Source organism: Opisthocomus hoazin, chromosome 2 (genome assembly GCF_030867145.1).
Source record: "Opisthocomus hoazin isolate bOpiHoa1 chromosome 2, bOpiHoa1.hap1, whole genome shotgun sequence".
Classification (NCBI taxonomy): domain Eukaryota; kingdom Metazoa; phylum Chordata; class Aves; order Opisthocomiformes; family Opisthocomidae; genus Opisthocomus; species Opisthocomus hoazin.
The window spans coordinates 111010451-111026540 of NC_134415.1; the positions used below are offsets into that span (position 1 = coordinate 111010451).

General features: G+C 38.9%; 1 protein-coding gene across 4 annotated transcripts in view; it reads right to left on the reverse strand.

Annotated features, from left to right (window-relative positions):
- Positions 1 to 16090, reverse strand: part of PXDN (peroxidasin) — a 90771-nt gene that overhangs the window by 13849 nt on the left and 60832 nt on the right. For all 4 annotated transcript variants that reach the window (XR_012763257.1, XM_075414767.1, XM_075414765.1 and 1 more), the window contains 4 exons: positions 15618 to 15775; positions 9576 to 11079; positions 8602 to 8736; positions 5445 to 5653 (listed from right to left, as the gene is read on the reverse strand). Coding sequence is in view for 3 of the 4 variants with exons in the window: in XM_075414767.1 (XP_075270882.1) it covers positions 5445 to 5653; positions 8602 to 8736; positions 9576 to 11079; positions 15618 to 15775 (2006 nt within the window). In the remaining variant the exon portion in view is untranslated. The remainder of the gene's footprint in view (positions 1 to 5444; positions 5654 to 8601; positions 8737 to 9575; positions 11080 to 15617; positions 15776 to 16090) is intronic.

Here is a 16090-nt window from a genome sequence, read left to right on the forward strand (position 1 = left end):
CTACTATTCAAAGAAAAAAGGATGTGAGCCTTAAAATTAGACCATGGAACTTTCTTTTAGCAGCTTGGCATTGTCTGAATTGTTATTAAGCTAATAGACACTGTCTTTAAATGTAAATTTAAATGTAAAAAGATACACTTGAATGTAGAAAGCAAAAATAAACATGACACAACAGAAGCAAACCACAAGAACCTTGTAAAAAGAAAGTTATGTTCAGGCATAAATTGCACCATTTTGGTATTTTGAGGAGTTCTTGGTAAAGAATTTCCATTTTCCTTGTCACAAAAGATCTTGCAGTCTCACACTGAGACTGCTGTCAACACTTTAAAACATTTAAGTCTTCCACAGCATTTACTGCATAGCCCAGTGTTGCTCAGCACTTTCATTGATGGTGAAAGGGCACAACAAGAAGTGCATAATAAGATACAACACTGTAAGTGAAAGTCAGACAATTTTTAACTTGGAATAAAGCACAATCGTTAAAACAAATAGTCGATGGTTTTCTGGAAGCAATGTTACCATCAAAGAGATTAATGTGATCAGTACATTAGCATCAGATGGCATAACTGTTGGTCTTGTCGTAAAATGCAGGAATTTGTAAATATAATACTGGAGGACCATGTATAAATGCACTCAGATTAAGAACGTGTCTTAACTCTTCTAATAAATTTTAGTGGATTTAAACATGTTTAATCATAATTTGTATAAGGCTGTTTTCCTGAATTAAACCAAAAAGAACAATTTCCGATGCAGGAGACATCTTGGTTGCTAACTGAGAACCAGTTAAGAAAAATTGTCTTCCTAAATCAGTTTAGGCTCATGAAGATGACTTGCGTCTTGTCTGAATCACTTCACATTGTTTGACATAAAACAAAAGCATAAAGAAATGTTTTATTTTGGTTTACAAAAAGAAGTGTGAAACTTTTAAAGATTCACAACAGAAAACATTTCAAATTCACCTATTTGGAGCAAAGCCATGTTTCCATTTGAGTCAATATATCTTTGCACCTAATTTCTAGTCTTTTTTTTCTCCTTCTTCATCTCACAAAAATCATTTGGCTTATCCATAACAGTATGCTTATATTTGAGGAAAGAGAATTTTATAATTTCTGTGTTTTGGGTTCAGAACTGAGATATAAAGTCAGCAAGAGTAATCATGGAATTGACTGTTCCAACGTCTGACCACTCTTTCAGTAAAGAAAATTTTCTTAATATCCAATCTAAACCTCCCCTGATGCAACCTGAGGCCATTGACTCTCATTCTATTGCTAGTTACTTGGGAGAAGAGACCAACACCTGCCTCACTACAACCTCTTTTCAGGTAGTTGTAGAGAGCAATAAGGTCTCCTCTCAGCTTCCTCCAGACTAAACAACCCCAGTTCCCTCAGCTGCTCCTCCTAAGACTTGTTCTGTAGACCCCTCACCAGCCTCATTACCCTTTCTCTGGACACTCTCCAGCACCTCAATGTTTTTCTTGTAGTGAGGGGCCCAAAACTTAACACAGAACTCCAGGTGCGGCCTCACCAGTGCCAAGTACAGGGGCACGATCACCTCCCTACTCCTGCTGGCCACACTATTCCTGATACAAGCCAGGATGCCTTTGGTTTTATTGGCCACCTGGGCACACTGCTGGCTCATGTTCAGCCGGCTGTCGACCAACACCCCAAAGTCCTTTTCTGGTGGGCAGCTTTCCAGACACTCTCCCCCAGGCCTGTAGCGTTGCATGGGGTGGTTGTGACCCAAGTGCAGGACCCGGCATCTGGCCTTGTTGAACCTCACACAGTTGGCCTTGGCCCATCGATCCAGCCTGTCCAGATCCTTCTGTAGAGCCTTCCTACCCTTAAGCAGATTGACACTCTCACCCAGATTGCTGTCATCTGCAAACTTACTGAGGGAGCACTCAATCCTCTCTCATCCAGATTATTGATTAAGATGTTAAACAAGACTGGACCCAAAACTGAGCCCTGGGGAACACCACTCATGACTGGCCACTAGCTGGATTTACCTCCATTCATCACCACTCTCTGCACCCAGCCATTCAGCCTGTTCTTTATCCAGTGAAGAGTATACCCATCCAAACCATGGGCAGCTAGTTTCTCCAGGAGGATGCTGTGGGGAACAGTGTCAAAGGCTTTACTAAGGTCCAGGTAGACAACATCCACAGCACTTCCCTCATCCACTAGGCGGGTCACTTGGTCATAGAAGGAGATCAGGTTGGTCAAGTAGGACCTGCCTTTCACAAACCCATACTGGTTAGGCCTGATCCCCTGGTTGTCCTTCACATGCCGATGAATCGCTCCTTAATCTTGCCTGGCACTGAGGTCAGGCTGACAGGCCTGTAGTTCCCAGGACCCTCCTTCTGGCCCTTCTTCTAGATGGGTGTTACAATGGCTATCCTCCAGTCACCTGGGACCTCCCCTGTTAGGCAGGACAGCTGACAGATGATGGAGAGTGTCTTGGCCAGCTCCTCCACTAGCTCCCTCAGCACTGCTGGGTGGATCCCATCTGGCCTTACAGACTTGTAAGTGTCCAGGTGGCATAGCAGGTCATTAACTGCTTCATCCTGGATTATGGGTGAAATGAAATCTAAAGGTAATCTGATATTGTTATTGTAGAAAGGAATAACGCTATGCTTTATAAGAAATATATTTCTTGCGTAAAGCTAGTATTTAAGAACTAGCTTTTTGTACCTAAGAAGTTGTTCTGTTCTTCATATGGAAAAGTATTTTGACTTGAACAAAACAGGAAGGATAACAAAAACAGATGTGTTTTTTCACAAAGCTGAAACAGCTGAGCCTGTGGATCACTTATTAAACTTCCATAAAGTGAAACGAACAGTATTCTGCATTCTAAATTTTAACTTAGGAGGACTTAAATCATAAAATAATCAGAAGCATTTTAAATGTGGAGAATAGTATTTTTTTTCTAAATACACTAACAACAAATATAAATTTGAAGGAGCAAACAAACTATTTAAAGTAAATTTATTTAACTTAAAGTAGATGCTGTTCCTGAATATATGCTGTGCATGTCCTCCACTTCAGAGTACTGGTGAGTCTCTAGTGCCACAGAATGAGAGATATTTTTTACATTAATTGCTTAACCTTGGATTCCCACAGAAAACATCACATCCATGCAAGAAAGCAGTTCAAGCCATGCATACTTCATTTACTCTTCATTAATCTCTGCACAGATTTCAAAAGAGTTCAGAAGAAGGGGATACAGATAGGCAATTTTTTTAAAGAACCTTAATTATTTACACTTTCTTTTGGTTGGCAGTTGTCTAACTGTACTGCATCCAGTAGTAGTCTCTGGTAGTAACATTCTTGAATGAAAGTAGAAGCTAGGCTGTTACATCTGCTCTAGAAGGCTCAGTGATAACGTAGCAATCTTTCCAATCTTTCCAAATCGATATAATCAATGTGTTTGTGAAACTGCCTGCCAAGCTGCACGAACCATGGCAAGGTGAACTTAGCCTGAACTGGTAGAATATGATTTATTGGCTTACGGTAAAGCATTTGAAGAGTGATAACTGATTTTCTCTCAGTACTTCTGGCATATGTCAGGGTTATTTTGAAGAGATGTGGGAAGACTTTGAATTAAAATTACAATGTGTCAACCACATCTAGAGTTTTATAAGCTCTTATAATCTATTTGACAATGGCAAACCTGGTAAATATATCATTTAAAGAATCTGAACAACCTAAAAAAAAAAGACTTGGTAAAAATTAGGGTAAGACCTGAATGAAATGATATCTGGGGGAAACTATTAAGATTTCATTGAAATTTCAAGTATTTATTTCTCCTAGTCTCACATAGATAACTGACATTTCGAGCCAAGTCTTCAAAGGAAGGATATTCTTGGACAGTGATTTATTATTTAAAGAGTTGTTTACTGGAGAAGACAATACAGTAGCCAGTTTTAAAGATAAATTGTGCAATATCTTTGCACAGTAAATCTCTGTCTACTTTTTTCATTTTTAATGATACCCGAGTTTATTCTCACAGTGAAGTCATACTAGTTGGACCCATTCCTCAACATTTACTGTATCCATACCAGCTTGAAGGAACATCCTCCATCGGTTCACAGCTCACCTACAGCCTTAAATTCTGAGCTATATCACCAAAGGACTCTGTCATTGGGGACAATTTTATCTTACCAAAAAAGTTAAACAGACACTAGGGCAAGAGTGTGGTCTCTCTCAGAAACAGAATCCACTGCTTCTCTATTCACGCATATCTTTTGACAGAATATTGAATAGCCTACTCAGCGGTAGCAAACTCAAGAGAATCAGCAGTAGAAGAAATTAAGAACTCAGATCCAGATATCTTTCATCAGCACATCAGTAAGATACTGGTATTAGAGGCTCGGTTCTTACTAGGTAAATCATAAGAGTCTAATAACCGTCAACTGATAGTACCATTATACTCTCTAAAATGAGCAAGTTTTTCCCAGTTAGCAATTTGTTTGACAGCAATTTCTAGATAATCAGAGTTCCACAGAGAACTTCCCAAAATTCCTGCATATACTTTTTCAGCCAGGGCTTGTCATTTGAGTTTTGTCAAATAACAGCACTGTCGAGGAGGTCTGAATGAAGAGAGGTCATTGTCCTACGAAGTATTTTGCTGATACTACTGAAAATCATACTGCAAATCTGTGTGATCCAGAAGATTCTCTTGGGAAGAATCTTCTGAGTATGTCACAGACACAGTGAAGTCTGATGTGATTTTGGCTAAAGACAGGCCATGTGGAAAATCTGTATGTGAGCTAAGAGCCATCATACAGGCTACCAAGCAGCATGGGATTCTCAGTGTCTGTGCTTCATGTAGCTAAGTGAACCATGTTTCTGGAGGAAAAAAGCTTACTTCTGAAGAAAAACAAATCACAACACTGTCCTAACTTTTGAAGGAGATGGTAGTGAACAAGAATGTTTATCCACAACAGGAAGAAAACAGGAAAACAGTTATCTATACCGTGCAATTCTGAAATCTATGCTATGTTTAGAATGTGTCTATTTCACATAAAATATGGAATGATTGCTCACTTAACAAGGGTTGTGACAAACGCTTTATACCTTATTCCCTTATTAATAAGCAAGGAACATTATTCTACCTCTCCCCTTCAAAGCCTTGCAATTAATGAAGACAAAAAGTTTATCACAAACAAATTGTTCAGTATCACAGCTGATCTGTAATGAGACAGAATCCAACCTTTGGTACAGTCAGATGAGCAGACAACATCTCAAGGAAGACACTTCAATAAATAAGAATCATTCTCACTCTTCTTCTTCTATTGGAAAATTAAATAGTAATGCTGTGGTCCAGATCTGAGTTTGTAACATCTTAACAAAAACCGAACAACAGTCAAATATCCTCCTATAATAAAAGGCACAGACACTAAACAAAGTGCACATTAATACACCCAAATCCACCTGCATACAGACCTTCACAGCAATCTTGCCACATCCTGAGGTCCAATTTAGGAATATCTTCACAGCTACTATATCCATGTGGGAATTCAGCCACCTTAAAGACATCATGTTGTACCCTGGTTATGTTGTCACCGTTGTCACACAAAACTCTGGCAAGAGATGTCTGCTTGATCTGAGTCAGCTGAGCAGGCGTGAACACACCCGGGTTCTCATACCATAACCTGTAATTTCGCAGAAAGTTTGCTACTGAAAAAACAAAACATGCAGTTTCCCAGAGATATTGCAATACTGTATTCAGAATGAAATTAATAATTCCATAAGTCCTGTTCTCAAATTTACATTGTATCTGAGGTAGTGATCCAGATCCTAAAATAGAAGTGCTTGGTGTTACTTCAGCCCTACTTGGTGTCCTCCTGACACTAAGAGCACCCAAGTCTTCAACAAGTCCTTTGACATCTCTTCTAATCGCATTTCAATGTCTTGGGTATATTTGGACATCTAAAATGGCACTAGACTACCAAGTTTTGGGTTCTTTTAAGGTAGAGGCTTAAATTGCCATATATTTCTTTCTGCAGGCAACTTCCCTATAGGTTTGAAAAAATTTTTATAGAATTGCTGGGATTATAAGAATGGTTAATCTGTATCTAAATTTATTATCAAGATAAGCGAGATTATTTAATTTACTAAGGAAATTTTTTTCTGTAAAACTATTTTAACGACTATACTAGCTGAGGGACTTCTTAATATATGCTCAGTTAATCCATTATATTCAAGGAGGAACTACTGTGGTTTCAAATAATTTATTTTGGATACATGAAGGGCTAAAAGCCTGTTATCAATAAAAAATATAGATAATACATTACTACGAAAAGCAAGCCAGCCCTTGTAAACGGAAGTGTTTTATGTTAGTGTCCAGGATTTGAAAACTTTTTGTGCTACTCTAACATATAAGAATTGCTCACTGTGATATTGTTTACATCTCACAAAACTGTAAAGTTCTAATTCTATATTGATAGTTTTTTCTACCTATTTCAACCAAAAATAAGTAGGAGTATCTTTAAACTTTACAAAAAATTAGTAACAGTTTTATATTGATCTTAGCAGAATGGTCAACAAATTTTATTTAACCTACTTATTGTATCGTTTTCATAAGGGATTGGACAGTGGCCAATGTATTTCCAAGTACTGGGACCAGAAAAACATTCTGAAATTTCCATCTTGACATGAAATTAGGCTCCCTTCAAACATCACTCCTTTTCCCTGCACAGGCACATTTGTTTTGCATGGGGCTGGCAGCTTTGATCCTCTGCCCATTGAAAAGGCTTTTCAAAGAAATGAGAGTTGTTTTCATTGTACCTAATAATATTTTACTATTTGCTGGCACATTTCTTCAAAACATGTGTACTCTTTGGACAGCAGAATCCCATTTCCTAAATATTCAATGTTTTTCTAAATATTGGGGGGGGGTGGCTTTTGCTGGAAAAATGCAAACAAAGACACACAGAAAAGCAGTATCATTACCCTGTTGTGACACAAACAGGTACCTGTCACCAGCAATCTGGAGCTCATACTGCATATATTTCTCCTTTTACTCCCTCTGCCTCCAGGCATGAGAGGTTTATGTTTCACAGCTTAATCACAGAATCACAGAATGGTAGGGGTTGGAAGGGACCTCTGTGGGTCATCTAGTCCAACCCTCCTGCTGAAGCAGGGTCACCTACAGCAGGCTGCACAGGACCACGTCCAGGCGGGTCTTGAATATCTCCAGAGAAGGAGACTCCACAACCTCCCTGGGCAGCCTGTTCCAGTGCTCCGTCACCCTCAGAGGGAAGAAGTTCTTCCTCATGTTCAGACGGAACTTCCTGTGCCTCAGTTTGTGCCCATTGCCCCTTGTCCTGTCACTGGGCACCACTGAAAAGAGCTTGTCCCCATCCTCCTGACACCCACCCTTCAGATATTTATAAGCATTTATTAGGTCCCCTCACAGCCTTCTCTTCTTCAGGCTGAACAAGCCCAGCTCCCTCAGCCTCCCCTCGTAGGGGAGATGCTCCAGTCCCCTCATCATCCTTGTAGCCCTCCGCTGGACTCTCTCCAGTAGCTCTTCATCTTTCTTGAACTGGGGAGCCCAGAACTGGACACAGTACTCCAGATGAGGCCTCACCAGGGCAGTGTAGAGGGAAAGGAGAACCTCCCTCGTCCTGCTGGCCACACTCTTCTTGATGCACCCCAGATGTTTAAACAGATTTGATATGAGAAAGTTGTTTGCAAAAAAAGCATACAAAAAGGCTTGTGTTACTGTCTACAGGAATAAAAAAGCCTTTATACTATCCTAAGTCGCAATTTTATAACTTACATAAAGCAAATCACATCAGATAAAGTGAATCAAATCTAATTTCCTAATTCTTCCTCTGTTTCCCTTTCACTAGGATGAGACTAATCAGCATAAGTCTTTGTACTGTCACACCATGCAAAAACCAGGATTCTAGGTGCCACAAATTCTGTTCAAATGAGGGAAATGTTGATTTTCAGATTCCAAACGAGTGTGCGGAAAGCATGCAAAAGATCTGACTGCTCTAAGAACAGCAATGACCGTTTTCTTATTTCAGGTTCTGTAGAGAATTTGAAAATGAGAAATTGCTTACAATGTTCATTTAAAGTAATTTAAGAACAGTTATCAAATTGTGTTCTTTGGGATAGTCTGCCTGCTTTTAACACTCTTGGTGCACAGACTGTTTGTACTGAAATATGTACAGGGGTTATATACACAGCGTGCTACTTTTCTAACCTACATTTAAGTAACAGAGATAATGGAAGTGTCTCAATCGCCACAACTCTTTGCCAATAAAATGATTAAAAACCAATGACAGGAGACTAGTAACATCCATTTTTCAGAAAGGTAAGTGACTTGAATAACTGGTAAAAGGAATCTTCTGTTGTTTGTGCTGGCTGTGGAGCTGAGTATGACACACTCACCATAAAAAGTAACAGATTTAAAAAATAATCATAGCTTGTAAGTATGTTTTAAATACATATTATTCATCTTTTCAATTATATATTAGAATCATAAATGAAAATAAAATGCAGCTTGATTTGAAAACAAGACATTGCAACTGTTACTAAGCATCCTCAATTTAAAATTACTTTTGGTTTCCATGGTATTTCAATTTACCTGTCTCCATGCCGAATGCGTCTAAACTGTGTGCTTAACAGACACATTAAAGTTGGCCCCAGTCGGCTCCCTGGAACTAAGTCTTCTACCATTAGAGCAGGAAATAGGTCTATGTTCAGTGGGGAACCATACAACCTATAACGAGAAAACCACAAATATTCAATATCAAATATTATACTTTACCAGTATGTGGTAAAACTAAGGGAAAGAGATCTGAACAACTCACTGTAAAAATGACAGTGACAGTGACATTGCTACATACTTTGTGAACAACCTGCGGGTGGATATGCAAGAAATCCTGCAATGTAAGTTGTATATGTGAGTAACATCATGGGGGTCTGCAAGTCTAGACCACAATTTCCTTTCTCCTAGTGGCTTTCTTCCAATTTCTTAGAACTGCTTCTTTTTCAATAGCTTCTACTTCCTGCCCCTCTGCATGCTTTTTCTTTTACTGTAGCTGAGAATAATTCTCTGTCTTTGACTTTGTGTGGATAAGCTAGGGGTGGCAGGTAGCTGAAGACTTATTTTCAAACACTGATGCCCTAAAGAAGAACAGATTTCTGGTAGTGAAGGATGTCCACATGAAAATACAGTGAACGATATTCCTGTTTGGTTTAGTGCATGGAATCGATGGAACTGAACACGTAAATACTCGCATGAGACTGGCATTAAATATGACCTTACATTAAAATAACATCCATGTTTAACAGCATTTATAAAATGAGACATTTCAAGCTAATAATTTCATGCACACATACAGTTATATTAACTTCTTTTTGTTCACAGAGACGTAGAAGTGGAGAAATTATCTGCATGTGGGAATTGTCCAAACCTATTTCCTGGAACGGATGGAAGTTTCTTAAAAAATCCCTTTACCCCTTCTTAACAAATGTTTTCTTCTAGATAAGACATTTAGTTACTAATTTTGCATGCACGTTAAGATAATTGATTGTTTTTCTTCACCTCAGGCTCACCTGCTAAGTTTCTCCCTGATTTCAGGATTCTTAATTTCATTTTTCAGATCTTCAAAAGTCTGAGCTGAAGAAAGATTACAGTAAACTCTAAAATCATGGTAGGGAGGAATTCCATGATCTCTGCCTCTCTGAATATTCATAGCTGCCAGATCTAAAGCCACAGTACGTGCCATGGAGAAGAGTCTTTCAGTTAATTCTGTATTGAGTAATTGTGATGGGACACGCATCTTACCAGCAACACCAAACAATCCCCTTAGAAGTGGATCAATGCCTCCTTCATTTACAATCCGAAATGGAGAGAAGAATGCCTTATGAAGAGGTAGATGGCCTTGTGGAATAGGTTCAAAGTTTTCATCCAGTCGATACAGAAAAGGATTAATGAGTGTATGACCAAACCTAAAAGCGGCAGTTGCAAACTCATTAGTTATGCCAGAATTAACACTGGGATCATAACCCTTATATTCGCCAAGCATCTTCATGCCTACCTCTCCAAAGATCTTAGGTAGCCAGTGGCTAAATGTTATGTGTTGCATTTCTGCACCAACAATTTTGCGTGTTTCATGATATATTGTGTCACCATCCCAGTGTGGATTGAGTTTCAGTAGCTCTGTGGCAATTCTGTTGTGTTCTCTAAACCACAGCGTGTGGATGCTGGTAAGCCCCAGCTGTTCGTTAGAACGCTGATCACCAGCTAAAAAGCAGGGAATTGGGCTCTCATTTTCATCTCTCATACATTCTGTTGGTGGGCCAGTAGCAAATGGAAGAAGTGGCTTGCCAGATCTCTGTACGATGCCCTGTCTCAGAAGACCCCTTTGACTTGCCAAGTCTCTGATTTCTAGTGCTTCATGGTCTGAACTGCCATACACATTGGATGCATCGATATATGAAGTCAGCTGGTTGATCTGTTCTCGTGGGTACACAGAATTCATTAGGAGAGATGTCATCCCACTTCCACAAACCGGACTGGAGCGTACAAAAAACATGCAGCGTGCACCATTTCGAACTCTGGGATCATTTGGTGGTATCATGATCGAAAAGCATGGAGGATCATTTGTACAAACTGAACTGCAATGCTGACCATCCGAAAACCTGGCCTCACTTAGGGCAGCCACGGTGAGGTCAAGGTCATGGTCAAGAAACTGACCCCACTGCATGAGCATGTGAGTGTACTGGTCATCGGGAGTTATGGTTTCCGTTCCAATCAGAGTAGTTGAAACCAAGCGAGGCATTGGGAGTGCGTACCCATTGGAGAGCCTCTTGGGTTCAATTCCGCGAGGCAAATTAAATCCATTTTCATAGACTGACTTTAAGAGACGTTCAAAGGCTGTCAGAGAAGCACCCCACATGGGATGCTGAAGGTTGTTGCATGTTCCATCGTGTGTCCTGTACTTTTGGTGGAAGCACATATCTGAGCAGTTGTTCACTCGTCGATGGGCTGTGCAGCCTGAGAGATTAGCTATCAGATTCAAGTACTGTGGGGATACAAGGTCGTTATAGTGATAACCTGAAACCAGAAGAGAGACAGGAAGAAAAATCAAAGACTTCATAGACTCATGGTCCCCACAGATCATGAATTGCTTTGAAATGTTATTTTATTTTATTGCATTTTCCACCAGATTAAATATCTCTATTGCTTAACGAGAACAATAATAATCACTTATATATGTAAGGGCATAAGGCCATTTGAGCAACAACCACAATTAAGTCAGGATGGAACTTTGTAAAATGCTAATTCAAGTACAACTTTTACAAAATGTTCACAAAAGGAACTCATTACTTATTTGGTCACTTAAGAAAGCAGAGAGATTTTCAGAAATGAAAGCCTCATATTGACACAAATGGGAAACTTATCCCCATGTCAGTAAAAGCATTTTTGAAAACTCAGTAACATTTACACATATTCCAAGATTATCTTTTGAGACTTGATAATTCACTGAACATTACTATTTTGTTCTGCCTTATTACAGCAAAAGTTGCAGAATTTTAGGAAAAAAAATTCAACAAAAACCACAAAAGAAAATAAGCACAGGCAACATAGCTAAACAGAAGAATGATCTCTAGGACAAGTGGTATGGATTAACTCACATTCACATTACTCAGGACTAGTTTCTAAAGAAAACTGGTGATTGCATAATACTTGACACAGGTTTCCTCTGCAATCTACACCATTCACCTCTGGGACTACAACATACTTCTCATTCTCCTGCATTTTTTTTCTCAGTTCATAGAAAAATAATGTATACAAAATACATACTGTGATCCACTAGAATTATGTTTTATAACTTCAAACTAAGGCTATGTGTTGCATGTCCTCTGCTGTGGTATGACAGCATGTGGAAGGATTGAAGACCATAAGGCTTCCCAGTATGGTGTTGGGTGACTGCAAATACCAGAGCAGTCAGGCTGCGCCTTGTCCATGCTGCCTATTAGGAGTCATTCTAAAAGTGATTTTTTTCTTAGAAACACTTGGGCTTCATTTCAGGTAAAAAAGTCATTAATCTGGGCTATATCTACATTATCTACTTGTGTAGGCCAACAGAAATGTGTCTGTAGAGTGAAATTTTTGATGCTGAGAAAGACATCCCTACTGTATCCATTGTGCAATAGGAGCAGGTTTCCCTCAGAAAAGCTTTGCTTTGTTCTCCTGGACTGAACGTGGCCTTGGACCACATTTTTCACTTAGTTTGAAAAGAATCCTCACTGTTCAAGATCATACTACAACTCACACCAAAGCACGGTAAGTGCAGACAACTGGGAGATTCGCCTCAAGTGGGCCCTGTGGATCCAAAGCACTGGCACACCTTGAGTGATTAATGGATATAAAGTGTGGGTGAGCAAGGTTCCAGCATCCAGGAGAGAGCCCAAGAGGTAGAGTATTTGGCAGTGTAAATGTACTTTTAGCTTACTAGGAGCCATCATACACCACCATGGTTCTTGATATGGAGAACTTGCAGTCAGGAGTAAAACCAAACAAGCAGAATAAAGGCAGAAGGAAAAAAAGGCAACGGTGAGTGTACGGTGGTACTGTGTTCCTAAAGGCTCACGGGGTTCCCATCATGATGGTAATCACTCAAGAATATGAACAGAATGCAGTTTTGCAAGAGGTGCGTGCAGGCACACAGTAGGGAAATGTTCTTTTTAGTCCTGAGCTCCATCCCGGCATGCCTGCAAAGACACCAACCTCCATCTACATTCAACACACAAATTTGTGCTAAGCACATTGGCTCTTTGCCAATTTCTACAATGCAGGGAAGTTTCAAACAAACCACCTAAAGCCCCTCTGTCTTTGCCTTGAAAGGGACTGGACTGCTCATAGCTGCTCAGCTGGGACAGGACCTGTGCTCACGCAGGGGATCTATGTTTTCTCAGCCTCAGTCTCCCTGTACTCTGAGTGGTTTACAAGTCAAAGCAAAGATACTAGAGACCTCGTGCTTGCATTAGGCAAAACCAAACAGTTCTTGTAGACATACATAAATCATTTTATGGAATACTCCAGACTAGCAAAAAGAAAAATAAACCACTGAGCAAAACCATTAAATGCCAGCAGGTAATGCAGCAAAATACACTCTGAGGATATTACTGATAACATCATATAATATGCTGGCTACTAGGGCAGTTTAATCTTAAAACTACATTCAGAAAACATATCTTCTTTATAATAACATTCCTTTATAAATTATCTTAATTCATCATGGAGTTCTTTCCTTCCGATCTTTACGCATGCAGTCTTTACATAAACATTTGTCTGCTGTGGTTATCCTGGTTGCCACCCAGATTTATGAAACCAAGTTGTGAGCAAAACTCGACTATGAATGTTTCGGGTGGAATGACCTTCATTACCAATCTAAAATAAAAGGTTCAGCTTCTCTGTTTAGAAGTTCACGTTGGAGGCAATGTCTCATCTATGGATTAAATTCAATGGATTTTTGAGCAGCGTGAAGGCTGCCATAAATGCCAGTTCGCAGACCCTTAATTACCCCTTGCATTTTAGGCACTAGTCTGGCACTGCTTTCTACAAGGCTGGGCCCTGAGCACTTCAAGTGCTTAGAAGCTGGCTAGCTCAATTCACGTATTATTAGCTATATTTTTTCAAACTGCAAGGAAGATGATACATTGAGTCATAGAAATATTGATTAGAAGGAACCTCTTACCCTGACCAAGCTCCTGCTTGAAGCAAGGTTGTCTCCAGCACTGGATCAGGTCAGCTGTATCCCTGTCTAGTGTGCTTGAAAACCTCCAAAGACTGAGTCTCCTCAGCCTTCCTAGATGAGTTGTTCCAGTGCTGCACTGGCCTCCTGGTGAGAAAGTGTTTCCTAACACCCAATCTGGACCTTCCAAGCAGCAATTTGTGGCCACTCCTCTTGTTATACAGTCTGGCACTGCAGAGGAGAATTTGGCTCCATAGTCTTTCCTTGGGATATTCCAAGATTTTACATTAAAAAAAGTCTCTGAATGGGAAATTGTCAAGTTTCTCAACTGTTCCCAGTGCTATAGTGCTAAATAATACCTTTCATTGGGCTCTGCATTTTGAAATAGAGCCAAATAAGGACAAATACAAGTATTAAAATCTGAGCATTGGGCTGTTTAAATGAAAACAGATTTGTTTTACTATTTGACCTTCCCTAAAAGCCAGGTTTCTATGGATTTTGTAAGGCTTACAAGCAAGCTCTGGTTGTGAACAGAAATTCCAGTATCACAAAGAGTTGCCTGATTTTGCATTCATTAATTTGTATTTGTATGCTTTAATGCAGTTTTTGGAAAACTTTAGGTGACTGAACTTCAGTATTACAAATTCTAGTGAAAAGTAGTCAAGCAATTCTCACAGATTTGATTTCATATATTCCTACTATTATATTCACTATGTTTGCATGTGCATCTAATCAGACAATCAAATTAAATCGGGTTGCTTTTATAACACACAAGCCTTCAAAGAATTTTGAATAACTTTCTGTGGTAAACTATTCATCGCAAATTATTTACTGAGCTTTAATAATGAGAAACAAGCTTCTTTTACTAGCAAATGTTACAGTACTCCACAAAGCTTGCAGTTTTTGGTTTTGCAAATACTTGCCTAGTTCACGGTCAGAGTTAAAGTTTTCGGAAGTTACAATAAATACTCAATTATAAACATCAAAAAGAATATAATAAGTAAAAATATTTCCTCTAGATTTTCAGTGTAGTTTTTGGCTGTGTCCCAAGTCTCAAAAGCTCTCTGAAAACTCTATCATTATTTCCAAATGCTTCATTCAGTCCTATGCCTGAAGCCTATCCACACATACATCTACACACATTAGTTGTATATGCTCCAGCTGGACTTCACGAATTTGAACGTGGGCTTCAATAACTAAAAGTTAGAAATATTAAACCTTGTATTTTTTTGCTATTTATAAAAAGCAGCAAAAACTGTACTTCTCATTACATCAGATCAGTGTTAAAGGAAACAATTAGCTTAGTTTGAAATGCACGTAAAGAATTAGTGGCAAATAATTCTTTGAATACTATCGTGGTACATGCAGAAACCTTGGTCTGTACAGTATACAAATCCTTGTTATATCATCTTTTCTCCTTGCCAAGGCACGCCAACACTAAATGCTTTTACTTAAAGAAACACGAACAAAATACTGCTTATTTTTAAAATATAACAGTAAAGTCTGTTCTACTATGAAACAATGGTCTTAATGAATTAACACACAGGGAGTTAATAAACAGGGTGCATTATGCACTTCAATTATACCAAATTTGACCAATAGAAGAATCTGAATGTGAATTTTTCCCTAATATTTCAACAAGGGGAAAAATAAAAACACTCTACCAAGAGACCTCAAGCAAACCGAGTTACATCGTAACGTAGCAAGGTGCAAACCAAGGACTGAATTAGGCAAACATGTATTTGGTGAAGTTTTGCAGAGTCAAACACTCCATTGATTTCAATGTAACGGTTCTGCAATTGGGACCTAGACTCTGAAAACACATGTCTTAAAGTATACTGACTTAAGAAGGCAGATACACTTCAACACAGAAAAATAAGGAAAGAGTACTGACTTGTTCCATTCAGGTCAACCATTAGACCATCTTGTACATGATCTTGAATAAGCTGTAATGTCCTTTCAAATATTTCCCCAGCTCTTGCTTGCTCAACAGTGTATGGATCCCTTGGGTATCGAAATAAGGCTAGCAAATCATTTGGAGAACGAGGACGACTGATAGATAATTTGAAAAAAATAGTAAGTGTACACAGGAGTTGCAAAATAACAATACCACATAAATCATGTAAATGTTCAGCAACATGATTAGCACTTACCTTGGTTCCTCATCTCAAAAGGGAAGGCAAAGAAAAAAATGTATTTTTATTGAAATAGTAAAATATTAAACACTTAGTAGCAGTTAAATATTTAGTAGCCTTTTAATACACTTTCTCTCAACAGAATAATTGCTGCAGCGAATAGAGATCTCAACAGGAGTGTTTAAACAATAGGAATCCTTGCATGTTAAACTGTTAGTATTCCCAGAACTAA